Raw genomic sequence first — 17,202 nt, forward strand, 5'->3', positions numbered from 1 at the left:
AAGAGGTATTGCTCATGGTCAGTTAGATACAAATAAAATGAATAATTTCAAGTTAGAAATATGGTCGAGCATAAAAAGTCGTATGAAACTCGCCTATAATGGTAATTAAGAAGCTCGTATGAAAATTATGAAACTCGCTTGCGCTCGTTTCATAAACATCCATACTCGCTTCTTAATTACTATCATTATAGGCTCGTTGCATAATGTACTATTACAGCACAATCATCATATTTGCAGGTATATTTTGGTTTTTAGATTATCTTTCTAACTCATATACCTCATATACTTGATTTTATAAACATTTTTAAATCTGAAAATTGTCATTAAATTTAATTTAAAAAATGGGTAATTTAGGAACTTTTCTCAGAAACTACTATGGCTAGGAGGCTGAAATTTTGCATACTCCTATTTCATAAGCAGTGGAGAAACATGTCCACTTTCACACAGTCATCGAAATTATTATGGATTTTACAGCCAGAAAAGTATGAAAAGAATATAAAATAATAATAAATTTTAAATAATGTTTTTTTCAGGATGGTAAGTATTTTTTTAACGAATACTCGTAATGTAATGAAAATGGCAGAAAACATAGTAAACTGAATTATAAATATGCTTGATTTTTATTAACGTGTAGTCCAAAGTGTTTCTGCGAAAAATGTTCCTAAAATAAGCCTACCTATGTTTTTAATTTAAATTTAATATTTTTAGGTTAAAAATTCTTTCTAAATCACGTATATGAGATAGAAAGATAACCTAAAATAAAAATATACACGCTAATATTGTGTATATGCTGTAAAAATTCTAAATCGATAGCTTCAAAAGCTGAAGAGTAAAGCAAAATTCACTCATACACAACAGCCATATGCTCACCGTCAGACTATCCAGTCCCCTGAAGAGTAGTTTTCCTTTAGAGTAATATTGCCTAAATAATATAATAATTTTTCTTGTTAACAGAGTTCTTCACCTTCAATCAAGACAACATAGATAAATACAAACCTTTGTTCCGCACATGGAATGGACGCCAACCCCAGATTCATATCATGAAGCCGGAACACGTCGAGGTGAGTGACAATAATTTGAGTGTAAATGTTTGAATGATATGATATAATATGATATGATGATATGATATGATATGATATGATATGATATGATATGATATGATATGATATGATATATGATATGATATGTTATGATATGATATGATATGATATGATATGATATGATATGATATGATATGATATGATATGATATGATATGATATGATATGATATGATATGATATGATATGATATGATATGATATGATATGATATGATATGATATGATATGAATCGCACTTTTTAGAAAGGAACTAAGTCAAAATGTTCTATTTTTAGGCGAGCAAAAGAACTTATTTTCATGAATAAATACCAGTGTACCAGTGCCGTAATATAAACATCAACTCATTGTTAGAGATACAGGGAAAGGTTTGTTTAAGTTCCTTCCTTTGTTTATCTTTGCGTCTTGGAAGTATTAATCATTTCATGAAAAGAAATAAGAAATGACAAATTTTGACTTAGTTCCTTTCTAAAAAGTGCGATTCATATGATATGATATGATATGATATGATATATGATATGATATGATATATTTATTCCACTAGCTTACATCGGTCGTGATGGCCCTTCACATTTCTGCATACAGTGCCATCACTCCCTTGGATACATAATATTCTGCTTACGCTTTTAGTCGCATAAACATCCGGTTATTACATATAAATGACCCTGATCACTTTCCTATTACGTCTCTAAACAATCACTTTTCTCAATTATGCAAATCTGGCTTTCAGGTAGAAACTCCCTGTGAAGCAGGCTTGAATAATTTCAAGGGAAAAATTGTTCCGGGGTCGGGTAACGATCTCGGAGCCCTTCGCTAAGCGCACGAATGCTCTACCGACTGAGCTAACCCAGGAAGTATACATGACAGCATCACAATTTTTCCCTTTATATCCACAAAACTCAAATGGGCTGACAAGACGCCAGAAACCCAACTTTCAATGAATATTGGAACTGTGCACGAAAATAAATACAGCATTTGCTGCTCAAGCCATTATTAACATCTTTAATGTAGTACATATTATATGATGATATTCAAATTTAATTTATTTTTCTAATAATAACATGTTGCGAATTGTAGATAGGGCGTTATGAATGATAAGTTGTGGGTTGCTTCGATCGACGCGCTGCCGCTAAGGAGCAAGATGCGCGTAGATTGTTACAGAAATAAAATTGTAACTGACATTTTTCCCGACAATGTGCTCATTTAAATGTTCCACGTTAAAAAACTATATGTATTTGTTGCACATAAGTTTCAGATAAAAATTAACTACACTTATGAAGTAGGCCTAAAGAAACAAGTAGATCTAATCGCTGTTTTAACGTAAGATACCACATGAAGTCCCAAAACTTCTACACATTTTTATCAACGATCTGCAATTTAATACGTTCACAACGAAAAACTTAAATTATTTAAACCCAAAGTAGTCATTAATAAATTGTAACAACTTAATCAACTAGAATCTTGGCAACGGAAATGGCAAATTGTTGGATTGACGCAAAAGTTCGTAGTGTTTTTTCGCTGTTACAAAAATGTCAATTTGATATCAATAGAAGAACAGATCTTAATCAGCAATGCATTTTCCAACGTTCTCTATGATTCTTTGCTAACGCAGGGATAATTTTTCGACAAATATATGTACTAACAACACGAGCTACAGCACATACAAAATATTTTTAAATAATAACCTCTCCCTATTAGAAAAATTTAAGGATACAACATGGAGAGGTAGGCGTCAGCCAAATACCCTTATATTATATTAACTAGGCTTACGGCTCAAGAAGATCTTCCTTCGGAAGAAAAATTAATCATAAGTGTCCGTAAGGGAAGAGTGACGTTGGCTTATTTTCAGGTGATTCTGAGGAGCAGCGACCATATCGATAAGGGCGAGTTCTACGGCTTGCTGCACAAATGGCTTGGGACAGGACTGCTCACATCCACTGGTAAGAACGACCAGCTTGTCTTCATAATTAGTCTACTACAGAGGTTCTATACAAATAAAATAATAACTCATTTGTATACACATCGTGATATTAAGAAACAGTCAAGTTTTGTAAAGCTTCCTCTACCACATGTAAGCAGAGACGTCATAAATAAAAAGCTTTTCCACTGTGGATTCCCAAACCCAAATATGATCGACTCAATGGCCAGTGAAATTCAGTGTTGTAGCTTTATGTTTTCCTCGATTGCTGAGATCTCACATTTCCTTAGTCTTACAGCTATAGTATTAGTATAGGAAACAAAAGAAAATTTTATTATTTCACTGTAATCTTCTAAGGAAATCATGAATTTTATCGATAACAAATGTTCTATCACATATTAGTGAGAGTTGTGCAGTACTTGTCAAAGCGTCAGTGCAGCAATCTACCATCTCAGTGGATCTTCATTACTGGACAGTTATAAATATCAGTTATGAATGGTATTCTCATTATTAGTAGTAGAGTAGCAGTAGATTACTTTCACTTGGCACAGTAGTGGAGTACTGTATTATTTTGTTTTCATAGTGTTATTATCCCAAAGATAATTTTAGGTCTTAAGGGCTAAGGTAATTTATATTGTGAATATGGCAGTACAGTTCTTGATAGTTGAATGCTCAAGAGCTCAGGATGGATATATTCGCTGTCTTTGTTGCGCTTTGTCTTGCAAACACTTCCTCTTTCTTCATCAAAAACTAAATTACATTTTGTTATTAATTTATTCCCTCGTGTTATAAAATATGACGTTATTAGAAACGATGATACTATGCACCGCTTCATTCCCATAAGGAAACTGGCACAAATGCAAAGTTTTGGAACATATTACATGACAACTTCCGAAGTGATTGCATACGAATTTCTCTATTGATTTTCATCCCTCCACCATAAATGACAAAGATAACGGACGTATTCAGATATGTATAACTACACGTACATTATTACGTATCCTTTTCATAAAGTAACAATGTGGAATGTATTCTCTAATCTTTCACAGGACAAAAATGGTTCAAGCACCGTAAGATGATCACTCCTACATTCCACTTCAAAATCCTGGACAGTTTTGTGGAAGTGTTCTCGGAGAAGAGCGAGATTCTGGTGGACAAACTAAAGAAAGAGGTTGGGTCCCAACGCTTCGACATATACCCCTACATTACCAAATGCGCCCTGGATATCATCTGCGGTGAGTAATCTACGTACGGATGAGAGGACTTGTGTCTGGATTTGTGTTTTGTTTAACAACATCTGCGGCGAGTGTACTACGTACAATTGCGAGGCTTGTGTCTGAATATGTGTTGTGTGTCACATCATCTGCTGTGAGTTCACTAAATGAGGATGAAAGGACTTGTGCCTGAATGTGTGTTGTGTTTGGCATCATCTGCTGTGAGTGCACTAAATGAGGATGAAAGGACTTGGGCCTGAATCTGTGTTGCATTCAGCATAATCTGCTGTGAGTGCACTGAATGAGGGTGAAATGACTTGTGCCTGAATCTGTGTTGCGTTTGGCATAATCTGCTGTGAGTGCACTAAATGAGGGTGAAAGGCCTTGTGCCTGAATCTGTGTTGTGTTTGACATCATCTGCTGTGAGTGCACTAAATGAGGACGAAAGGACTTGTGCCTGAATCTGTGTTGCGTTTGGCATAATCTGCTGTGAGTGCACTAAATGAGGATGAAAGGACTTGTGCCTGAATCTGTGTTGTGTTTGGCATCATCTACTGTGATTGCACTAAATGAGGAAAAAGGACTTGTGCCTGAATCTGTGTTGCTTTTGACATAATCTGCTGTGAGTGCACTAAATGGGGATGAAATTACTTGTGCCTGAATGTGTGTTGTGTTTGACATTATCTGCTGTGAGTGCACTAAATGAGGATGAAAGGACTTGTGCCTGAATGTGTGTTGTGTTTGACATTATCTGCTGTGAGTGCACTAAATGAGGATGAAAGGACTTGTGCCTGAATGTGTGTTGTGTTTGGCATCATCTGCTGTGAGTGCACTAAATGAGGATGAAAGGACTTGTGCCTGAATCTGTGTTGCGTTTGGCATAATCTGCTGTGAGTGTACTAAATTAGGATGAAAGACTTGTGCCTGAATCTGTGTTGTGCTTGATATCATGTGCTGTGAGTGCACTAAATGAGGATGAAAGGACTTGTGCCTGAATCTGTGTTGTGTTTGGCATCATCTGCTGTGAGTGCACTAAATGAGGATGAAAGGACTTGTGCCTGAATCTGTGTTGTGTTTGGCATCATCTGCTGTGAGTGCACTAAATGAGGATGAAAGGACTTGTGCCTGAATGTGTGTTGTGTTTGACATTATCTGCTGTGAGTGCACTAAATGAGGATGAAAGGACTTGTGCCTGAATGTGTGTTGTGTTTGGTATCATCTGCTGTGAGTGCACTAAATGAGGATGAAAGGACTTGTGCCTGAATCTGTGTTGCGTTTGGCATAATCTGCTGTGAGTGTACTAAATTAGGATGAAAGACTTGTGCCTGAATCTGTGTTGTGCTTGATATCATGTGCTGTGAGTGCACTAAATGAGGATGAAAGGACTTGTGCCTGAATCTGTGTTGTGTTTGGCATCATCTGCTGTGAGTGCACTAAATGAGGATGAAAGGACTTGTGCCTGAATCTGTGTTGTGTTTGACATCATCTGCTGTGAGTGCACTAAATAAGGATGAAAGGACTTGTGCCTGAATCTGTGTTGTGTTTGACATCATCTGCTGTAAGTGCACTAAATGAGGATGAAAGGACTTGTGCCTGAATGTGTGTTGTGTTTGGCATCATCTGCTGTGAGTGCACTAAATGAGGATGAAAGGACTTGTGCCTGGATCTGTGTTGTGTTTGACATAATCTGCTGTTAGTGCACTAAATGAGGATGAAAGGACTTGTGCCTGAATCTGTGTTGTCTTTGACATAATCTGCTGTTAGTGCACTAAATGAGGATGAAAGGACTTGTGCCTGAATCTGTGTTGCGTTTGGCATAATCTGCTGTGAGTGTACTAAATTAGGATGAAAGACTTGTGCCTGAATCTGTGTTGTGCTTGATATCATGTGCTGTGAGTGCACTAAATGAGGATGAAAGGACTTGTGCCTGAATCTGTGTTGTGTTTGGCATCATCTGCTGTGAGTGCACTAAATGGGGATGAAAGGACTTGTGCCTGAATCTGTGTTGTGTTTGACATCATCTGCTGTGAGTGCACTAAATAAGGATGAAAGGACTTGTGCCTGAATCTGTGTTGTGTTTGGCATCATCTGCGGCGAGTGCAGTATGGAAGAAAGAATTTATATTTGAATATATGTTGCATTTTATATATTCTGGGCTTTAGTGCAATTCATGTTAGCAAAAGACTTGTCTGAAGCTGTGTTCTATCTCACATCGTAATGAGTGCATTTCCTGAGGTCAAAATATTTCTGTCTGAATGTGTTCTTTCTGCGTCACCTGCGGCATCTGCATTCCGTGTGGACAAACAGACTTCTCTGAATCTGTGTTACATTTAAACTGTTGGGAATGTGCGAAATGTCAAGGAAAGGTTCAGAATCTGAATCTGCGTTGTTTCTTACATCTACAAAGAGTAGATTAATAGACAGTGTGCAGGATGTAGCTTACATTTGAATCTCTATTGTGTATGACATCCGAGTGGTGCATTACTGTCGATTATTAGACAACCAACACGTTACAGTTTGCGTTTAAATTTACGTTATATCTGAGAGAATTTCTGAGGAGTGCATTCTAATGAGTACTTCTGTACACTAAACAGACTAGAGTTTATATATTAATGTGTTTCGCGTCTCTTGCAGAGACTGCCATGGGCACGCCGATATTTGCTCAAGACGAAAGAGGATCAGATTACGTGAACGCTGTCTATGAGTGAGTACTGATTTCATTACCAGTTCAATTTACATTTATTCTGATAAAAAAACTAAAAAATTACGTCATAAACCTAAATAGCAAACGTGAATAAATGAGAATATGTCTAGTGCACAAAATAATTAATGATAATAAAGACGTTACAGTCTGAACACATATATAATGGCACAGTATAAAATAGCAACGAAAATTATGTGAACGAGTGACACGACGATTCAAAATATTTGGAAAAGAAAGAATAGCAAAAAAGTATACATACAAATCACTTACCCGTTACGTAAGCTGATAGACGCCTTAGTTCGAATAGACAAACTCTGCTACTGGTATCGGACTCGATCCAAGGACTGCTACAGACTGGGCCGCGCCAGTGCGTTGGTCTTCCATCGAGACGGCCCCGGTTCGATTCCCGGCAGATCGAGATGGAATATGTAGTCAACAAAGCAGACGTTGTAGAAGTTTTTCGTTTCATCTATCATCTGCAACAGTAAAGATAGGCTGGGTTGAAGTCTTGGAAGTAGCAGTAGGATTACATCCTAAAATTAATATTTCGGGTAGTCATGATTTTGCATAGAAATACGGTAGCTGTACATATTATGTTTCTTATTCCAGCATGAGTGAGTTGACGGTTTACCGATTGTTCCGGCCATGGCTGAAAAGTGACTTCGTGTACAGCTTCACAAAGAAGGGCAAAAGAAACGCCGAGTGCCTCCGAGTGCTACACGGCTTCACCAAGCGGGTACAGTATTATCCTTATTACAGACTTTGCTCTCATTATGATTTGATACCAATATTAAAAATGTACTTCCTTGAGAAGAAACACATTCATCGTCTATAAGCAGAGCCAGTTTTTTGGTAGAAAATTTTCGAATTATTTGTAATTATTGGTAAAAAAAATGTATTACAAAACTGTACTTATGGTTATAAATGTGACAGTAATTTCGTGAAAATCTTGTGATTACTTCCTTTCTCACCACGTCCTAAATTTAATTCGCAATAATCTTACAATTTGCATTGCTTCGCTAACGTTCATGGCAAAATAAAGCCACTACTACCACTACCACTACCACTACCACCACCACCACCACCACCACCACTACGACCACTACTACCACTACTACTACTACTACTACTACTACTACTACTACTGATAGGAAGATTCAAACCAAGAGACGAAACATACTCCTTTTCAACAAGAACAAACAAGAAACTTCGATCATAGATATAGCCTAGCGTACCCCTACATCAAACTAGAGTCCTGCGTTTGGTTACATAAAGCCTTCAAGTGACCCTCAACAGTCTGTATGGAGTATAGATCAGCGGCACCCAACCCTACTACCCAGTACAGGTCTGCTGTTCACCGAATACGCGAAAACAAAACAAAGCTGGGAGCTTTGAGATCAGTGCCCTAATAGGAGCATTTAGTAGCCAGCATTTCATTAGGGAAGAAGAAAATTTATTTTATCAGCAAGGAGGAGAAATATTTTATTTTAAACATTAACAAATTTTAACGTATTATTTTTCACCAATAATAGGTATGCGGATGACGTGAATATGTTAGGAGAAAATCCACAAACGATTAGGGAAACACACGGGAATTTTACTTGAAGCAAGTAAAGAGCTAGATTTGGAAGTAGGTGGAAACATTCAGATACCTGGGAGCAACAGTAATAAATATAAATGATACTAGGGAGGAAATTAAACACAGAATAAATATGGGAAATGCTGGTTGAGAAGCTTTTATCATCCAGTCTGCTGTCCAAAAATCTGAAAGTTAGAATTCATAAAACAGTTATATTACCGGTTGTCCTTTATGGTTGTGAAACTTGGACTCTCACTTTGAGAGAGGAACATAGGTTAAGGGTGTTTGAGAATAAGGTGCTTAGAAAAATATTTGGGGCTAAGAGAGGTGAAGTTACAGGAGAATGGCGAAAGTTACACAACACAGAACTGCATGAATTGTATTCTTCACCTGACATAATTAGGAACATAAAATCCAGACGTTTGAGATGGGCAGGGCATGTAGCACGTATGGGCGAATCCAGAAATGCATATAGAGTGTTATTTGGGAGGCCCGAGGGAAAAAGACCTTTGGGGAGGCCGAGACGTAGATGGGAAGATAATATTAAAATGGATTTGAGGGAGGTGGGATATGATGATCGAGATTGGATTAATCTTGCTCAGGATAGGGACCAATGGCGGGCTTATGTGAGGGCGGCAATGAACCTCTGGGTTCCTTAAAAGTAAGTAAGTAAGTAAGTAAGTAAGTAAGTGAGTAAGTAATAGGTATCTACTTGTATAACTACTTATAGTCATTGATTATCCAATGAAGACGGTGAGGTCTTCATATATGAATATAAAGTATACATTCTTTAATATATTTAGGTAAACGTATTATTTTAACTCGAATGATTTTCTCATTGCATGTTTGGGCAAAATGTGACGGCTCACGAAAATAAATGGGACGGTTTTTAGTTTTTTCTAACCGTGGTATGATATGATCTTTTATTGCATACAAGATGCCTCTAAATAAGTACATTATTCGAACTTCGTTATTATTGTTATTAAATGCAAGTGGTATTTTGTACAAGAATACTACTATTCCTGTTGTATACCGTTTATAGACATAGGTACACGAATAGATGTAAACACACAGTACTGGAACATGGGGGGGAGAGTCCGTTGCGTGAAGCTAGTATGATCAATGTACACCTAACATGTATTCAAATTAACCAAATGCAGGATTCTAATCATAACCTACAACACGTAAGGACAAGAAATGAACAAGTACATGGAATCAATCTCAGAAATCTAGGCTATGTGGAAGGCTACCCGAGTCACCACACACCCAACAGTACTCTCAACCAATAGCATCATACTGAATACATAAGTCCAGCAGCTACACTCTCCACATCTGGAACCAAATTTTGCCACTGCTTCAAAAATCAGTAATTTTTAGACCCATTCATTCTGTCCGACGGTTCCTGAATGCTGAATAATCTGTGATATTTCATGCAAGTCCGTATTATTAACTCGGGTACCATTTTAGTAGAAAAACGAGAAAATAAATTCATATAATAATAATAATAATAATAATAATAATAATAATAATAATAATAATAATACTAATAATAAATTGAATCATTTTGTAACAGAGCCTTATTGTTACTTAACTCTGTTTTGTACAAAGAATTAATCATCAATGGTCATGCAAGCTACTGAAGAGAGTTAGGCCTAATTACCAAATAATTTGTCTCACTATTTTTTTTGTATTTACATCTTCAAAACTAAGAGACCGTAATTAATTAAAGTAATTTTAAAAGTCCTTGTATCGTTTTTATAATGTAAATTAAATTTTTTTGCAGAAACAGCAAATTTTTGCGAGAATTCGCGACAAATTTACTGTCATAAATCAGTCATATTTATTAAAGGGCCTGTGTACCTATATTTCTTGGTGCATCTCTCTGTCACAATTCGCGTTTATTATTAACAACAAAAGACAACCGACCCGACTATTTGCAAAAGAGGCAGAGTACCTGAAGCAATAGTGCGAACACGTTCAAAATGACATGGAAATACACACGTATAGTCATCTTCGAATAAAACCCGTGGATAATATAGGATAATATTTTAATTTAGTGCAGTCGAAAGAAACAATAACTACTTCTTCAGAAATATGCACTGTATGTAGATTATCACAAATTTACAAACCTAGATCATGACATTAGCCTATCTGAAGCTTAGAACAGTAAGAATGCGAATCTTCTGTCAAGGAATTTTGCACTTATCGCTGTTAACTGCTGTATATCGAGTTGGTGAATAAGACAGAAGACACGTGTCTCAATTCATACACACTAATCCTGAATGAAGATATATGTCTGCGAAAAAAAAAATAGTAGGTTAAAGTGATCTTATTTCGCTGGAATAGTGTTGTATTGATTGTCACCCTTATTCCGTGGTTGTTGTAGGTGATTCAGGAGCGAAAATCACAACTGGAAGGCAATTTCAACAAGTCTCCGGGCACCTCCACAGACGAAGATGCTTTCGTAGGTGAGTTCGACTGTCAGTTATTTACAACCCATTGAATATAGTTCATGACATGCTTTGGATTTAAATGGTAAGATTGATGATGGCGAAGTTAACTTATGAGAATTTCAAGTCAAGTTAGAGGATCCAAAATGGGAGTGGACGACTTCGAATATAGAAAAAAAAAAACTTAACGTATAGAATTTATGTTAGCAAAGACTTTTGGATTTTCTTTTACATAAGAGAATGGACGACATAAAATATATGAAATATATATGGACGAGATAATGAGACAATTTTTGGTATATACGCGAGCAAGGCATTGGGATATTAAATTATGAAATTTATCTGGACAAGATCTTCGAAAATTTCTTAAATTTATGTGGCTAAGGTACTGTAGAACTTAGCTGATAGTAAAATAGTTACAATATTGACTTACGGAATTTTATGCAGATAAGATGCTACAGAAATTAGAGCAGAAATTAGCTGATGGTAAAACATAATTAGAATATTACATCACGGAATTTTGTGCGGATAAGGCGCCACAGAAATTAGCGCAGAACTTAGCTGATGGTAAAATATAATAGAATATTACATTACGGAATTTTATGCAGGTAAGATGCTGCAGAAAATAGCTAATAGCTAATATTAGAATAATGATAACATTAACATAAGAAATCTAATATGGGTAAGATTCTGCAGAACGTAGATGGTGGTAAATTAGTGAGACTATCAACTTATAGAATTTACTGTGGGTAAGATACTGAAGAGCTTATCTCACGGGCTTACATACAACTTCAAAGGTAAAAATAATCGATTTTTCTTTTTTCTTATAGTAATTTAATACGAGCATTTAGATTTATACCTGTGAAATAAATTTTGAAGTATCTGTGAAATTGACCAAGTTATATATTAAAATGTTCTGCCATGCAAACACAATACCGGCCAGACGTCTGGAAGTTTATAGCTAATTTTCTCAAAACTGTTTATATCATATCTTCCACAATTTTCGAGATAATTCCATGAACTTTTACGTAGTCATTTTTCTTGATAAGATCAAGAAACTGTAGCTCAATCTTTATCATATCTTTAATATAAATTTAGAAGAAGAAAAAAAATGAAAATTTCCTTACAACTTTGAATAGAATACTATGTGAAGAAAAAAAAACATTTCTTCCTCTTCCAGTGAAGATATTACAACCATTCAGGTAGAGATTGTTAATACGAATGTTTCCTTCAAGGCAAAAAATTGTTATTAAATATCTCAAGAATGATCATTTAATAAGAAGTTTGGTAGAAATCGCAAAATCAAAATTTTCAAAATTCCCAATTCCAAAAACTTATGTAGCAATTTTTTTATAGATTGTAGACCAATTTCCAGGATATGCAGGACTACAATTTTTGACAAATTTTTAATATTGGAAAGTGTAAGTTATGTAACTCATTATGATAAAATAGTGAGTTTATGGAGTTTATATGGTTAAGATAAAGTGTTTCATTATTATTTTGCTGAATCCTATAAGTCATAAAGTCCCAATGTGGAGAAAAACTGATTTATAACTCAATTCTGAACTACTCGTTCTACAGGCAAGAAGAAAAGGAAGGCCTTCTTGGACCTTCTGCTGGAGTCATCGATTGGTGACATCAAATTGACAGACGAAGAACTCAGAGAGGAAGTGGACACCTTCATGTTCGAAGTGAGTGTACTATAATCGTCCAAATACACGATATTTTGGGCTGAAGGAGATTATGATCCGTTGGATCCGTTACAAAAGCTACTGTATTTCTCTGGGCTGGATTCAGCAGACAGAATTCCATACCTTTGCTTTTCTGAAATACAGCTAATACCTAGTATCGAAACGTCAGATGTTTTTGTGTCTATGAGAGCCATAAATAGTATGAAGGTAATAGCAATTTGCACTATCTTTAGGGAGGCACTGTCAATAACATACACATAGTTAAAACTACACACGCAAATATTGTACACCTCCTACATGTAAATTACAATATTTTTCGAAAGTAATAAGTTATGGATAACAAACTCTTAAGAACAAAAATTTTGGGAGTTGCATATCAGCATGTTATTTAAACAAGAGCGAGCAACGGATATACCTACTTTACACTGCAGTCCTGAGATGAAGTTTCAGGAAATATTCTAAATATTCATTTAGTGGACAATGATGTAAAATGAATCTTGATTTATCTACATTTCCTTGCCACGAAGGAATTATAAGTACCAACCTATTTGTGAAGCGACTTTAAATCTGTCAAAGTAAGCTTTAGGCTACATTTTCAGCAACCTATCAGAAATTGTAAGCCTATTAATATTAAACTCATTCTCCATAATCGGAATTTTGTGTTAAAAAATATAATTTTTAATGACGAAATCATTCTTATTGAGCACTTAACAGACATGCTCCTTCATGGAGAGCTCTATTTATTTGGTAATTAAAAAAATAGCATGATAACCTATAGACTAGAAATTTTATTTTGTAATGGAAAAAAACAGTGCGGTTGACTAGAATTTTATTTGGTAATGAAAAAAATAGCGTCGTGAGCTAGAAATTTTATTTCGTAGTGAAAAAAATAGTGTGGTGGACTAGAAATTTTATTTGGTAGTGAAAAAAAATAGTGTGGTGTACTAGAAATTTTATCTGATAATTAAAGAAATAGAATGTTGGACTAGAAATTTTATTTGCTACCTAATGACAAAAATTTGTGGAAAAACATAGTGCGATGGACTAGAAATATTATACAGGACAAAATACAAAAACAAGCATATTGTAGATGTACAGTAGTGGCAAAAAAGAAACCCAGACCGACCCTTGTAGCTGATTTCAGAGCCTTGTTCACTCCAGAGCACGATAGACTGGTAACTAAGACTTTCGTGGTCCGAATCCTGCCTGGGAAGGAAACTTTCTTTTGTTCCTTATTCAAATTTATTCCTAATACTTTTCGATTGCTGGTAAAATTCATGTTCTGGGAATAATAAGTTAATTAATTAGTAAAATATCGCTGCAATCGAAAAGTATTGGGAATAAATTTGAATAAGGAACAAAAAAAAGTTTCCTTCCCAGGCAGGATTCGAACCACGAAAGTCTTAGTTACCAGTCTATCGTGCTCTGGAGTGAACAAGACTCTGAAATCAGCTACAAAGGTCGGTCCGATTTTTTTTCCACTACTGTACATAAATCTAGATAGCTTTGCAAGTAACAGATAATAGATGATAATAATTAGAAAACTAAAGTTTAAGTTGTAGATAGGGTAGATAGTAGCTGTGGTATTACCGAATGTGAAGGACATCAACAAGTTTAAATTAAGTATTAAATATTGAGAATTAGGCCTATTACTAATTAAAGTAGTATTTAAGATGTATTTTGAAGGATATAGTTGAAAATAACAAATAGTCATGGTGGCATCGAATGCAGAGATGTGAAGGGCCATCACGACATAGCAGGACTGAAGAAAATTAAAATAATAATAATAATAATAATAATAATAATAATAATAATAATAATAATAATAATAATAATAATAATAATTATTATTATTATTATTATTATTATTATTATTCACCTGACATAATTAGGAACATTAAATGCAGACGTTTGAGATGGGCAGGGCATGTAGCACGTATGGGCGAATCCAGAAATGCATATAGAGTGTTAGTTGGGAGGCCGGAGGGAAAAAGACCTTTAGGGAGGCCGAGACGTAGATGGGATGATAATATTAAAATGGATTTAAGGGAGGTGGGATATGATGATAGAGAATGGATTAATTTTGCTCAGGATAGGGACCAATGGCGGGCTTATGTGAGGGCGGCAATGAACCTCCGGGTTCCTTAAAAGCCAGTAAGTAAGTAAGTATTATTATTATTATTATTATTATTATTATTATTATTATTATTATTATTTGTTAATGAGGGGTCACATAACTCAGGACTAAGACCATCTCTTGTCTACTGTACCTATCCTTCCGTCTAGATCCATTCCCAAAATATACGAAGAAACTGCGCTAAGGTTCGCTATGTATTCAGGTTGTGAGCAGGCACCCCCACTCGTGCAAGAATCAGTTACTCTGTGCTTCGCCAGGAAAATGCTATAAAATGATCATGATATGGAGATCGTGAAGAAATTATGTAGATGTCCCACATAGGGAAACAGTAGAACCCTTAAAAATCCCAACTGGGATCTTATCCACAACATGTACCATTATAGATTTATCGACAGCTTGCCAGCTCCTTCATTCTGTTACGTTATCCACCTCCGAAGCTATAGAAACTTTATTGAAACCCAAACTCAAGGGTACAAGACAAGGAAGTTGATGCAAAGATTGTTTACCAAATATAATAAATTCAATTTAATTGCTTGCAGGGGCACGATACTACGAGCGCAGGAATGAGTTGGGCGCTATTCCTTTTGGGCCTGCATCCTGATGTGCAGGTAAGTTTACTAATATCACCACTGTCACCACAATCCTCAGCATTATCTCCATCACGCTTAATACCGAATCATCACTATCACTATCATTACAACGAACGCCACTATAAGCACAAAGTCGTCGTCATCACCATCACCATCAACGGGAATTATAAGAATTATAAGGCTTATTCCATTTCTGTCTCACAATTTCATTTGCGATAATATTACTTCAATCTTCATACACATATTTTCGTGTGCATGTGCATTAGTGCATTAATATCATTTTCTTCATAACTGCATACAACGTGTCCCAGAAATGCCTTCCATTGCTTCAAGTCATGCTCTAGTACACTCATATGGCTCACGTGTCATGATGGATACATTATCAAGGAGTATCAGATGCGATGAATGTTATATTCAATTAAGGTTTATTTCCTTTCAAGTACTAAAAATCGTTAATCCAGCATGTTTTGGTTGCCTATTTGAATAATGTGGACGGTATTTCTGGGACAATCTGTATAAAATCTATATTATCTCCATTTACACGGTAACTGGGATTCTTGTCTTCAAAAGGAATACTTTAAATGTTATATTACTTGATTATTTCTCATCGACGATTTCTACACTAATCCTTCCTTTATCGTTGTCTCAAAAAATTCACTCATTACATAGAATTACTGTCTATTCTTGCAGGAAAAGGCGTACGAAGAACAGAAGAACATTTTCCAGGGTTCTGACCGCTCGGTCACCATGAAAGAGCTCAACGAGATGAAATATTTGGAACGAGTCATCAAAGAGAGTTTGAGATTATATCCAAGTGTCCCTATCATTGCGAGGCAAATCCACACCGAACTTAATCTAGGTAAGTCTTTTGTGTTATGCTTCAACTTACGTCATTAAATAAGTTATAATAATTAAAGATCAGTGTTAGGTAATACAATTTTAAAATGGCACTGAGTACCTGAGTGTATGTGAGATAGATTAGGACAGTTTTTAAACATTGTTCACAACACACTGATATCTAACATAGGAGAGTTGAAACACAAAGACTAGAGAATACATCTAATGAATCATGCTTGCTAATTTGTAAATAATTGTTAGAACCGCATACCTTGCGTTTGAAAAGCGAATAGGCTACAACTCAGTAAATCATTGCAACATTATATAACCAATTAAACTGAATATGACGAGCACAAACTTCGCGCCATTCATTACAATGGGCTACCACTTTCAAACCCAGATGCATTATTTATAATAGAGTGGAACATGCCTGTACATTTATAACTATAGCTAGTTGGAGTATTAAATTTTATTTCATAAAAATCTGGTCTCTAATCATATCGATTACGAACAGAAGGCACACCATTTGAAAATAGGGATATTTAGTCACACGCAAAAATATATGATATGCAACTCCTCAAAGTATCATACATGCCACATATTCATTAATGGAGCCAGAATGAAATATAAAGGGACCGAAATCGCCTCAGTAGGCTGTGAATTTGTTGTTTTGAAGGATGAAAAAGAAATGAAAAACCAAAGTCAAACATGATATGCTTCATACTTTATATTTCAAGTAGAACTTAATGTAATGAAAGAGGCTGAAGAATAGTGCATAGACAAATATTGTTTCCAAGTGGCACTATACTTCATAAAAAAATGCATTCTTAATCTTATATATCTGCGAGTATCAAAGAGACAATTAGAAAAAATTTGGGCCATATTTATTAACGTGGGTACGACGTTACGTGAGAACTACGCACAAATAGACAGCCAACCAGCTATCAGGACATAATCTAATATGAATCCCCGTTACAAGAAATGTT

At 35.5% G+C, this 17,202-nt stretch overlaps 1 protein-coding gene and 1 long non-coding RNA gene across 2 annotated transcripts in view; one reads left to right on the plus strand and one right to left on the minus strand.

Annotated features, from left to right (window-relative positions):
* LOC138712145 (uncharacterized) overlaps nt 1–17,202 on the minus strand; it is a 204,356-nt gene that overhangs the window by 172,694 nt on the left and 14,460 nt on the right. The window contains exon 2 of the long non-coding RNA XR_011335641.1: nt 7,203–7,408. This is a non-coding gene — a long non-coding RNA (uncharacterized lncRNA). The remainder of the gene's footprint in view (nt 1–7,202; nt 7,409–17,202) is intronic.
* LOC138712132 (cytochrome P450 4C1-like) overlaps nt 1–17,202 on the plus strand; it is a 28,290-nt gene that overhangs the window by 7,310 nt on the left and 3,778 nt on the right. Inside the window, exons 3-11 of the mRNA XM_069843591.1 lie at nt 955–1,061; nt 2,946–3,036; nt 4,064–4,249; nt 6,863–6,932; nt 7,542–7,668; nt 10,898–10,979; nt 12,543–12,652; nt 15,329–15,397; nt 16,070–16,238. Of these exons, the coding sequence (XP_069699692.1) occupies nt 955–1,061; nt 2,946–3,036; nt 4,064–4,249; nt 6,863–6,932; nt 7,542–7,668; nt 10,898–10,979; nt 12,543–12,652; nt 15,329–15,397; nt 16,070–16,238 (1,011 nt within the window). The remainder of the gene's footprint in view (nt 1–954; nt 1,062–2,945; nt 3,037–4,063; nt 4,250–6,862; nt 6,933–7,541; nt 7,669–10,897; nt 10,980–12,542; nt 12,653–15,328; nt 15,398–16,069; nt 16,239–17,202) is intronic.

The sequence above is a fragment of the Periplaneta americana genome, chromosome 13 (assembly GCF_040183065.1).
Source record: "Periplaneta americana isolate PAMFEO1 chromosome 13, P.americana_PAMFEO1_priV1, whole genome shotgun sequence".
Classification (NCBI taxonomy): domain Eukaryota; kingdom Metazoa; phylum Arthropoda; class Insecta; order Blattodea; family Blattidae; genus Periplaneta; species Periplaneta americana.